Source organism: Typopeltis vanoorti, chromosome 5 (genome assembly GCF_054136105.1).
Source record: "Typopeltis vanoorti isolate ZY-2024b chromosome 5, IOZ_Tvanoo_1.0, whole genome shotgun sequence".
Classification (NCBI taxonomy): domain Eukaryota; kingdom Metazoa; phylum Arthropoda; class Arachnida; order Uropygi; family Thelyphonidae; genus Typopeltis; species Typopeltis vanoorti.
In genome coordinates, this window is record NC_143553.1 from 33127073 (window position 1) to 33140043 (window position 12971).

General features: G+C 36.7%; 1 protein-coding gene across 1 annotated transcript in view; it reads left to right on the forward strand.

Moving 5' to 3' along the window:
- Positions 1 to 11038, forward strand: part of LOC150106298 (4-hydroxyphenylpyruvate dioxygenase-like protein) — a 135777-nt gene extending 124739 nt beyond the window's left edge. Inside the window, exon 5 of the mRNA XM_090392330.1 lies at positions 10843 to 11038. Coding sequence (XP_090248456.1) covers positions 10843 to 11020 — 178 coding nt within the window. The 3' untranslated portion in view covers positions 11021 to 11038. The remainder of the gene's footprint in view (positions 1 to 10842) is intronic.
- Positions 11039 to 12971: the final 1933 nt, after the last annotated feature.

The window sequence follows — 12971 nt, forward strand, 5'->3', positions numbered from 1 at the left end:
TATCTAATGGTTATAAGAATTGCTTCATTGAAAGAACTTTGAGTAGTTTTAATATGTCTTCCTCTTCAAACACAGAGGAAATAACGCACATTATTATACCTTATGTACAAGGCATCAGTGAACGTATAGCAAAAGTTTTAAAACCACTGAATATTTTTGTTGCCTTTCGACCGTTTAGAAAAATCTCCACCTTTCTCACTTCTCCTAAGGACAAGCTTCCACATCTTAATCATCCAGGTGTCTACCAGATTCTGTGCTCTTGTGGATTATCTTATTTCGGACAAACGGGAAGATCTGCCTCTATTCGGCTAGAAGAACACCAATCTTATATTGAATACTTTAAACCTGAAAAGTCTGGACTTTCTGAACATGCCATCTTCACTAGACACAGAGTTCATTGGAGAAAGACAAGAGTTCTTCACAAAAGTCAGTTTCTCATGGAACGCCTTTATAAAGAAACATGTGAAACTCTACTTCATTCTCCTAACTTAAACAGATCTGATGGCTTACATCTGTCCCCTTTATGGGAGATAGTACTTTACAAATCAGCTAATCTTTCCTAACTTTTTATTGTATTAATTTTTTTTTTTTTTAGGAAAATTATTGACCTTTTTAGTTATCTTACACCAGCTACGTAGGTGGCGCTTTTTGGAATTGTCAGTTAGTGTTTAATTTTGAGCTTAATGTACTGAGGATGCCTGTGACACACAGGCGAAAATTATACTAATAAATAATCTTTCTACGTGAGTTTTTTCCGTTATTTATTGTGTACCGAAATGACATTGCTCTCACTGCAGAACTTTCTCACCTACGTCGCACCTTCCTGGCCAGTGGCTATAATCCCCATAAGATAGATAAAATACTAAATGCTCCCCAGAAATCCCTCCCCTCCACTGTCTACCACAGAAGACTTCAACAAAACTGTCACCATCCCATAATTAAAGGCACATCTGAAAAGATATCTAGAGTGCTTAACAAACACCAATTTTGCACTGTGTATAAACATTATGTGAAATTGGCAACTCTCATCCATTCACCTGAGGACAGATTCTCTCCTTTATCACATCCAGGAATCTACGAAGTGCCCTGTTCATGACATCGAGCCTACACTGGACAGCAATAAGAGAGGGCATGATGCAGAAAAGATGATAGTTATGGTGGGTACAAATGACCTCAGTGGTAGCATAAATCGGGTAGCAAAAGATTTAAGAACATTGTTAGATATCGTGAAGAAGAAAAGTGTCAATGGGAGATGGTATGTGTGCTGCCTCGTTTTTACAATTATGAGTTAAGTAGACAAGTGATGATAATGAATGATGCGATTGCAAGAATGTGCAAAAAAAAAGTCTAGAATTTGTTGATGTCTGGAGTGTGTGTTTGAAGGAAAAAGACAGCTGTATGCAAGAGATGGGTTGCATCTGAACATGGAAGGTCATAAGCAATTGAAGAAGTTACTGTGTTTCTGAATAAGTTGAAGTAATTGGGCATGGAAACCAAAATTGAAAAGGTTGAGTGTAAGAGGGAGAAATTTAAGCAGTGATTGTATAATTGTTGATCTTATTTGCAGAATAAATTGCAGCATAGAGGGGATATAAATCGGCAAGGGACTACTGAAATTAGTGACATGTATATCAGTTCTAAAGCTGGTATAAGAACTAAAGGGAATCTGCAATTTTTGTATACAAATGCAAGAAGCATTCGAAAAAAGAGGGAAGAATTTTTGGCATTAGTCAGTTGATGATAGGTGATAAGTTGCAGCCAAAGAAAGTAGTATATCAAGATGATAGACATGTGAATGATAGTAAATTTGGTGTGAAATAGTCACCAACGCAAACAAATATAGTTGGTTGCTACTATAGGCCAGCGGGTATAGGTGGTGATATTGAATTTATGCATCAGCAAATTAGTGCAATGAGTGCATGGTTAGTGATTATTATTGGGGATTTTAATTATGGTGATATCAATTGGAAGGAGGAAATATCACGTGCAAAACGGAAATGGAATTCATACATCTTCTAAGAGATAATTACTTGAAACAGCACATAACTGAAGGGGCATGTGGTGTGAGAGTATTTGACCTGGTCATTGGTTCAGAGGATATATGCATAAGTAAGGTGTCCTCGTTACCTCCAATTGGTGAAAGCGATCATGTGGTATTGACTTGGGAGGTTGCAAAATTTGTGGATTTCTCTCTTAAGAAGGGGTATATATATATGGAACTACACGTTAGGCAGTTATAACAAGCTTCGGAGTGAGCTTGCAGCAGTCCCATGGCAGAACATATTGTAGGGGAAAGATGTTAGCAGTGCATGGGATAAAATCAGTGGGTATCTGAGGAAGGCAGTATCAGATTGTGTCCCCATGGTCAGGAAGACAAACAAGGTAGGCGTTAGATGGATGAGTAGTAGTAGTATCAAGCTTGATCTGCAAAAAAAAGAAAATGTTATGGAGAATTTACAAGGAAAACGGCAATCAGTACACCCATGAGCAGTACAAGGCTCAAGCTAGGAAGGTTACCAGCATAGTAAGAAAAGCTAAATCAGATTATGAGAAGACCTTAGCCAAGGAGATCAAGGATAATCCCAAAGAGTTCTTCTGCTATGTGGCAAGTAAAAGGAAGAATGACTTCAGAAGAATAACATTAGTGGGTGCTGATGGTATCGGTGACCAATTCAGATGTAATAGTAGAGTTACTGAGTGATAGACTTTTGAAAAGTGATCACTCAGTACTTAGTATATTGCTAAAATTTAAATGCGAACACTGCTGTAGGTTTAGATGGAATATCAGCTCGGGTGTTGCATGAATGTGCAAAGGAATTGTCAACGCCTCTTACTTGGTTATTTAACTTACGTTTGAACTCTGGTATGGTCCCTAGGGAGCGGAAGGAAGGCAAAGTAGTTCCTTTGGATAAAGGTGGCTCTAAAACTGCGGTAGTTAATTACAGACTAATCACCATCTTGGGAGTGGTGGTAAAAGTATTGGAAAAGTTGATTAAAGACAAAATTCAAGAATGGGTGGATCAGGATATGATACTCTATAGAGGGCAACATGGTTTTGTTAAAGGTCGATCCTGTCTTAACAATTTATTAGCTTTTTATAATAGAATGACATCTGAGTTGGACAAAGGAAATGGCTTCACAGTGGTACTTCTGTATTTTGCTAAAGCTTTTGACAGGATACCCCATGGAATACTGTTGTGCAAATTGGAGCAGATGGGGATGGATACTAAACTGGTGATATGGATAGGAGAATGGCTCAGAGAGAGAGATACCAAAAGGTGGTATGGAGGAGCAGAGTCCAGGATGAGGCAGGTGACCAGTGGTGTGCCTCAGGGCTCTGTGCTTGGGCCATTGTTGTTTAATTTGTACATAAATGATATAGGAAATGGCTTAATGGGAGATATTCAGTTGTTTGCCGATGATACTAAATTGGGTATCGCAATAAAAAATCAAGCTGATGTTGAGAGTTTGCAGGATGATTTAAATAAGCTAGCAAAATGGGCAAAAGGTTATGGATGTCAGTTCAATGTGGAAAAGTGTAAAGTTATGCATTTTGGGATTACAAGATTACCAGCTGTGTACTACATCGATGGAATGGTACTCCAAGAGATTGATGATCCTAGGAACTTAGGGATGTTGGTAGATAGGGAGATGAAGTTCAGAGGACACACTGCTAAGGTGTCCAAGATTGCACATAGGATTACTTGGTTATTGAGAAACACACTAACATCCAGAGATAAAGAGTTTATAAAGATAAAGAGTTGATACTTCCACATTTGGATTACTGTGCTCAGGTCTGGTCACCTGGATTCCTTGGAGATGAGGAGGTTGTGGAAAGGGTTCAGAGGAGAATGACTAAGTTGGTGAGTGATGTAAAAAATGCTCCCTACATTGATAGGTTGAGAGCTTGTGGTTTGCAAGGTTGGTTGATAGGCAGAGAAGAGGGGGATATAATAGATGCAGTGGAAATATTTCAGCTGTGTGATAGTGATGGAAGAACAAGAGGTCATCCCTGGAAATTAAGGAAAAGTGTGGTTAACAAGGGTGTGAGAACGAGGTTTTTTGCCTGAACGAGTGGAATGCATTGTCTGACTCAGTTGTGAGTTCTTCATCTGTAAATGAATTCAAGAACAGATATGATAGATATCGTTTTGATAGTTTTGGTCTCCTGCTTTGAGTCTACTGACTCCATAGAGATACCCATAATGATGATGATAATAATAATAATGCCTTATATGGAAGAAGGTTTTAGATGCAGACACTTCAAAGAAGCTGCAGTTGTACTCCGGACAGGAGATAATCTAAACAGAAATCAAGATATGATACTGAAAGATACCTGGAAAAGCCTAATAAATCACTTAGCTTACCAAAATTTCATTTCGCGAATATACTTTCTGCTCATTCACCATCAGTCCCTCCACCATACCCTCTACACTCTAACTTCCCATGATGTTGCTTTCATTAGGATATAATACATTGATAAACTGCTCATTGAATACTTCAGCTATATCCACTGCATCAGTTACCAATCTGCCAATGTCATCAACTAGCAACATCATTCCATAGTCATTTTTTTCTTCTACTTGCTGCATATTGAAAGAACTAACGAGGACTTTTCTTTGCTTGATCAGCTAATTTCTTCTCATACTGTGTATTTATAAAGTGTATTCACCTTTTTGAAATCAGACAAACACTCATACATTGCTGTTGTTAAATAACTTGATCAATGGGAAAGCAGCATCTGTTTCTTTCCATACTATCACTGCCAGTTGTCCCCTAAGCTTTTCATAATTATCAGTCTTGTAGTTCTATATAAATGCCTTCTTTGTAGCAGTTCTCGTATGACTGGTTAAAACCCAAGTGATCACTTCATAGTCACTCTCACCGTGTAACATTAAACACTCTTTTCACAATCACATACTCTGATGATATAACCAGATGTAAGACTCTTAACACTCGTGTGTCCTCCATTATGTACTGCCTAAAATTGTTGTCCCTTAAATACTCAAGAAATTTCTTCTCCTTATTCCCTGATGCTCTCCTCTCTCTTCATTGCAGTCAACATTGCCTTAGTTGAAATCAACCATAGTGATTACCCTCTGCCTTCTCACTAAGCCAAGTTGCCTGTACATTTCTTTGTCTCCATCTTCCACATTCCCTGGCCTCTAGCAGTGTCCCATGAAATATCTAATTCTATCAACCCCCTCCCACTTCACACCATACTGCATCAAAACCACTGTCATTTTTTCTCCTTGTATCTCAACCTTGTGCAGACACAATTCCTCTGCTATCATCAGTTGCACTTCCCCTCCTTCCTGTATTTCCTATCTTCATGAAAAATATCATATCCTTCTATTTTTATTCCAGTCAAGATATCATTCTCATCCAACCATGTTTCACTTATTCCAACTATTTTCAGGCACACATGAACTCAATCAATGCAACAATTTCATCTTCCTTATTTCTGATACTCCTGGCATTTGTAAATAAATATATCAATGCATTTCTTGGTCTATAACCAATCCTACTTGTTCTGACCCTCACCTGTGATATCTCCACACTTACTCCTGTCTGCTCAGCCTTACCCTTTGTCCCATACATCTCAGACTCGCCTACCCTCATGTATTTCAGGCCATTCTATTCCTATGCTGACCTTTACTGCTTTCAGAATCCAATCTCCTTACACTATGTATCCTGACCTCTCTGGCTTACTGTTTCCATGTCCAACTTGCATTCCTGTTCTCACATTCTTATCTCCATCCACAATCACATCAGTCTCATCTGGTCCACTTTCCTGCTCATTTACATAATCTCTGACTTCTGCTGATACTTTTTTGCAACATATTACACTACCTTCAAGCAGAAGAGTGAGTGTGAGAATGTAAGTGCGGAGAATGTGACTGTGAATATGAAAATTATGACAAACAGAACAGCCAGCATAAATATGAAAGCAGAAATAAGCCTGACTGACAAAACAAGAGCTGTTGTGATCACAAGAATGAAAGAAAGACTGACTGATGGAGGAATAGCATCATTGATTGCTGAAATGCAAGACAATTCTTGCATTCCAGCAAGAATTATCTTTCACTATACTAAAGCAGTGCAAGAGTTGCATTGCTGAAAGATGAAGAATGCAATGATTAATAAATGATTGGGAAATCAGACAGCACATGAAATTAGATGTATAGTAGATACAAGTTTGTATCTACCATACATCTAATTTCTATAATCTACCATAAATCTAAGAGTGCCAAAGAATGAAATGAAAGATAATGGAGATAAATAACTAGCAAATGATTCAAGAGTATCACAACATGGGCATTCTATTATAAATGGTGTGGTGGATGAAAGTGTCCATAAAGTATGTTTGCCAGGAGAGAGAAAATGAACAGGGTGATTGAGATGCTGGATATCAGAAGTAAGCATGTGAGGGAGTTAGTGGTTGGGTTGGAACGAATGATTTCATTGGGCATAGGGAGAATGTAAGATTGGTTATCAGGAGATTATTGAAAAGAGTGAAAGACAACAGTATGATAGAATGGTAGTTTGTGGAGGTTGTTATTAGGGTTGTAACCATTGAATTCCATTAACGTTTTGATAGTGAGAAGTTCTTGTTGTAAGCTTGAAGGAGGGGGAACACACCTTATTGTTCAGCTCTATTAATTAAGGACTTGATAACACCAATTTTTTGAGAGGTGTGATGAGCAGACTTTTGATGAATATATCTGCCAGTAAAGATAGGTTTTCAATAAACACTGGTTGATAAATTACCGGAGGCCGTGCATGTAAGACAGATGCCCAAGAATGGTAAACTACCAGCCTTTTCTTTGCTCATGGTGAACTGAATGCATGGGTGAAGGCTATTGATCTGTTGTATGCAAGTGGTAAGTTCATTTTCAGAATGAGGCCAAATAGCCCTAATCAAATCCAGCAGATAATTGAGTCCTATGTTCCAACAGCTCAGGATTCTTCAAGACTGCAACGTTCCAATCCCTTATATTGCTGGCATCTCAGAACCGATTAGTAGAATTTTGAAGAAGCATCATCTCATTCCCACATATTTTCTGATCAATAAAATTTCTCATCTGTTGCCATCTACAAAAGACAAACTGCACATCTATCATTAGTTGGCATTTACCAGATACTGTGTGAATGTAATATAACGTACTTTGGACAAACAGGCCGTTCTGTGGAAAAAATAATTAATGAACATCGTTATTATATCAAATGCATGGAACCTCAAAAGTCTGGTCTGGCACAACATAGCATTGACACTAAACACAATATCGTGAGATAAAGCTTGTCTTCTCCATAGATGTAGGTTTAAATATGAATACCTTTTCAAAGAAAGTTGCGAAGCCCTTTAACAATGGCCAAATCTGAATCGGAACGATTGTCTCTCTCTCCCAAAAGTTTGGGAGATTCTTATCTTATGTCCATCAAAAATAGTTTTTAATAATATATTTAATAATATTATTTATTAATATTAATTTCTAGCATGCAGCAACAGTTTTTAATTGGTAAGCCACCGACCGCTGTATTTATTTTGTATTCCAGTTCCTTTGATTGCTTGTTTCTACACACTGATAATGTACTGTTATATTCAGTATGAAATATCTGTACTTTAATTTCATTAAAGTTAATTACTGTGGTTATCATGTAATTTATTATTTATAGTCATGCCACAGGTACCTTTTAAAGATTAGACATCTTGGAAAGTTCAACCTTTTACACAAAAGCTCATCGAATTGTACCTTAAAAACCCATTCACAGTTACTGCATTTGCCACACTCTCAAGCGGTGCATTCTATTTACGAACCATTCTCCATACAAAGCATCTGCACCTCACCCCTTTGCTTATAGCTTCCCAGAATGGTCTCTTGTTCCATCTGTTTCCTTCTACTCTATGAAAAATATCCTCCACATTAATCTGGCAAAAATCCCTCATTAACTTATATGTCTCATTGATATCCTCTCTCTTCTTCTTCTATTCACAAGGCTTCACAGACTGCAGTTCTTCAGTCTGTCTTCATATTCTATATTCCAGAGACACCTTAGTCCTTCTCTGATCTTCTCCAAAATATCCTCATCCCATTGAAAACCAGATGACCAGATAAGTACACACTAGTCCATGTATGGCCTGATCAAGGCCTTATACAAGGGAACCATGACCTCTTTGCTCTTACATGTTAGGATCCTACTCATCATTGCCATAATCCATTCTGATGTTCCAACAGATATCTTTATCTACCATCATTCCCAGATATCTCATCTCCTCCACCTCCTTCAAAATTTCCCTGTTCTGCAAGGATGTCTGCATAAGTAAGGCCTTAGATCATCATGCTTTTCAAGGATTTAGCCCTAGACTGGTCTGTTTCAGCCTCAGAAGTCATCGTTGAATCTCTTGAGAGGACGTCCTGGTTTTTTTTAGATAAGAATAGAGATCTGCAAGTTTTCCAACTGGATCATGCAGGCTACAGTAGTGAGTATACAAAAATGCAAGAGAGTAACTTATTATGTCTATATGCAAATATCAGGAGTATCAGAAACGAAGGGTAGAATTTGTTGCCTTGGTGAAAACACTGGAGCCTCAGATTGTAGGCATTGGTAAAACCTTGCTATCAGGGGCAGATATACTAACTGGTATCAAGTGTAAAAGGTATGGTATTTTTAGCAGTGATAGGCAGAATAGAGAAAAGGGATGTTTGTTCTTCTAATGATGTTGGATGATTTCAGTAGGTGGGGTAAAAAGCTATGATTGCAATACTAGTAATATTTTCCATGTAACACTGTGTTTGAAGCTGCTTGGTATGAGAGGTGGATTTTAACATAATCAGATACATAGTGGGATGTTGTTACAGACCTAGTTTGGTTTTGGTGGCAACGAAATGCATTACCACATAAACATGATGGGTGCTAAATGAGTAATCATCTTGGACGGCTTTAATTATCTGATTATCAAATGGGTAGTGGTATTTCTTATATTCTTGGCATTTGCAAGCAAATGTACTAACTCATTTTTCAGTCTATACCTAGGTCAAAAACATGTTCCAGCTCTCAGCTCTATTTCCTCTAGACCTACCCTCAAATCATTCCCTTTATCAGCCTGTTATGTTTCCAGACCACTAGTATGGCATGACTTTTCTCTACCAGCTACTGTTGCTTTACTCCATTATGAGATAAGTCCAGTGAGGCATTTTCATTATAGCTTGTATTGCTGCATGTAAATACAATTTAATTTCTCAGTTGTTTATTGTCTTTCTGTGATTTTCAAGGATAGAGAAATAGCACTTGAAGAATGGTAAGTTGTGCATCAGTATACCATTCCTGTAGGACTCACTGAAAACTAGCAGTATTACTTAGGCATTTACTTTAAGGAAAGATTTTTGTCATAAATTAGAAAAGTGGCACATCCAGAATTGGTTGCTTCACCACAGTTCTAAGATGTACACTGCATTTTTTGTGTAGTAGTTTTTAGTCAAAAACAGACATTTCCTGTATATAATCAAAAAGGAAGACTGTCAGTGGTGTTCACAACAGAAATGTGACCAAGGAATTATTTGAAAGGAATGACAGTAATCTGTAATTAAGTCTATACTTTGTGTTTTAGGCCATACAGCTACTTTTAGGTAGTATTTACTGACAATACAGACAGATAAATAGGATCATCACTTATGTTTATGTTATTGTACTTTAGAAAGCACATCAGGATGGAATATACTGCATACTTATTTATTTTATTTTTTGATGGGAAAGGAACTGTACAAGAATGTAGGAAACAGATCTACACGTGACAGCAGGTAGAGTCATGTTCAATAATGAAACATATGTCAGACATTTTCATTTAGTCAATGTATGTGAAAAAAATGTAAAAATAGATTAGATTTATTGCCTCTGGTATCTCACCCTTGTTACAAGGACATTGTCAGGGAGAATAAAAAAATTAATATTTTGAATGTTGTTTTATCATTTTCTTTCTATTCTCCCTGACAATATCCTTGTAATAAGAATGAAATATTGAAGACGTTTAATCTAATTTTACATATTTTTTTGCATGTGTTGCACATTCATTCACTTCATAAAAACGAACAGTGTTCAGGAGACATAATACAAGTGATGAGGACAACACAGTGAGCAACTACCACAGTAATGATGAAGACATGATGTTAGTTTATTATTCAGCTGTATAAGCTTTATTCAGATTACCTTCAAACTATTATATTAGATTTAGTTCATTGGTTGATTTGAATTTTATTAGTGCATGGTCTGCTGAAAATATTGCATCATGTTTAAGGTTTAAGCAGCACATGGTACTGCTCAGTTTGGTTACCTAATGTTTGGAATGACTATATGGACACTTTTCAGTGTTTCTCATCAGGGAAAACTTTCCTCTTGAAAATGTCCAGAGATGAGTAATTAAATTTAATATCAGGCTCCTACAGTATTAGTTTGATAGAAGGTTTGAGGATTGTGATCTTCAGAATTTAGTGGCTAGGAAGAAAAAGCATAATATGATAGAAACATGTAAGTGCAAGGGACATTTTATCACGATTATTGTATGGATGATCATTCATATAGTTGAAGAAGTGAGGTAGAGAAGGAAGAATAAGAAACTATCCTTAGAAAATTGTGTAAAGAGTACTGAGTAGGATAATATAAACTGAATTTGTTAACCTGGGTAATGGTGTGCACTGGAGTGTATTATTAGAAGTTGTGCATAATTATAGAGACAGTGAATGAGTTTAAGACACAGTATGTTATGCTGTTATTTAAATGTACATGTGATGAACTTTTTAACTTCATTGAAATCTGATAATAATATTATTATTTATTGATTAATAGGTTCTTAATGCAGATTTTCACTCATCCTGTATTTGACCAGAAGTCATTCTTCTTAGAATTAATTCAGCGATGTGGAGCAAAAGGATTAGGTGCTGGTAACATTATTGCTCTTGTTCGATCTGTAAGAGAAGAAGAAGAAGAAAGAAAATACTGTGAGAATAACTGTCTTCATTCTTAAAATGAAGTTTTGTGTTACTGTTAAATTCATATCAGTTGATATCAATACTATGTTAATAAAATTCAGCAATGTATTAATGAATTAAAGATACTATAAAGAAAAACTACTTTCTTCTTTAAAACATTACTGATGAACATAAAGAGTTGTCAAAAAGCTGTTTTCAAACTTGTTTGATTAATTTTCAGTTTTATATTTCCTTTCACATTTTTTTTAAATCTGGTTAAAAAAAATGTTATAATAACAGAAAGCATTTATTTTATAGCATGTGATGTTTTCGTCATTTTAAATTATAATAAAAAATTAAGTAATACGAGCTACTTGGTTTACACGGGTTGTTTCTGAACATTTTACAGTATCTTTTTATGACCTTCACTTATTAGTGCATACTATGTAAGTGATTTCTATTGTTCATACTATTATGTAGCACATGTGGTGGATTCATTTACTTTGTTGGAGGTTAATTTTAGTAGTTTCGCAGCATTTTCATGTTATCTTTATTATCTATTTTTAATTAATTAGTACTAATTCCACAAATTATCATTCCATTTTAAATATAATTACATTGATTTATACATCCACAAGATATGATCAAAACATTTTTGAAGTGACTGCAAGATGACACCATTGCAGTTAGTACAAAGCTTCTCTGCTCGGTGTAGGTAGAATAGAATAGAACCTACTGGTTCATTGTTATTATTTATAACATCTGACCTCCATGAAGTCAAAGGACTCATTGCGGGAGGTCTATACTATCTCATGTCAAAAAAATCATCAAACTGTGCCTCGAATCCATTCACAGTTGACACATACACACACACACATACCACACTTTCAGGTAATGCATTCCACTCCCCATTCAAAGAACCTGCTTCTCACTTCCCTACTCACACCCTCCTTATACAGGATGCCATGGATGGCTCTGGTTCTTTCCTCTACTCTATGAAAAATCTCCTTGGCATTAATCTCGTAACAACCACTCACCTTATTATATTTCTCAATTATATCCCCTCTCTTTCTTCTATTCACAAGGCTCTGTAAATTTCATTCCCTCAATCTCTCCTCTTATCTGACATTCCATAAATCTGACACTACCTTGGTAAACTTTCTCTGGACCCTCTCCAATACATCCTCATCCCCCTGAAGACCAGGCAACCAAAACTGTGCACAGTAGTCCATATTTGGCCTGATCAAAGCCTTATACAGGGAACCATAACCTCTTTGCTTCTGCATGTCAGTCTACTCCTCATTATCACAATAATCCATTGGTATGTTCTTACAATTTTAGCAGTGTGACTCCTAAACTTCAACTCCAGTCTTGCCTACTAAGTTTCGAGACCTTGCACTTTGAAACATTAAACTGTGGCTACTACACTCACATAGTCTATTCAGATCCTCCTGCAAGGCCACAATACCTGCTAGTGGCCTTGCAGGAGGAAAGTGCCTCATAGCCCTTTCCAGCTTTGCATCATTGGCAAACAGCTGCACATCTCCAGTTAAGCCATTCCCAATGTCATAAACATATACGTTATACATAAACAATAATGATCCCAGTGACATTCCTCTTTTGGGATATCACTCCTCCATTATACAACCTGTCCAACAACCAATCAGCTATCCAACTTACTGGTCTCTTAACTAATTCAATCTGTCTCAGTTTAGTTACTAGCATGTAATGTGGCATTCTATTAAAGGCCTTTGAAAAATTCAAGTACACTACAATATATGCATTTCCTTTATTGAGTGAATTTGTCATGTTGTAATACGTAAGCAGATTCCTTAAACATACCTCCCTCTAACAAATCCATGCTGACTATCACAAGGAATGCTGCTGTTGTCAACCCACTTCTGAATCTTCATCCTCACCAACTTTTCTCATACGTTAACAACAACCCCCAGACACACAGATCATCTTATTTTTTGTAGCATGTCTTATTCCCCCCCCCCACTCCAT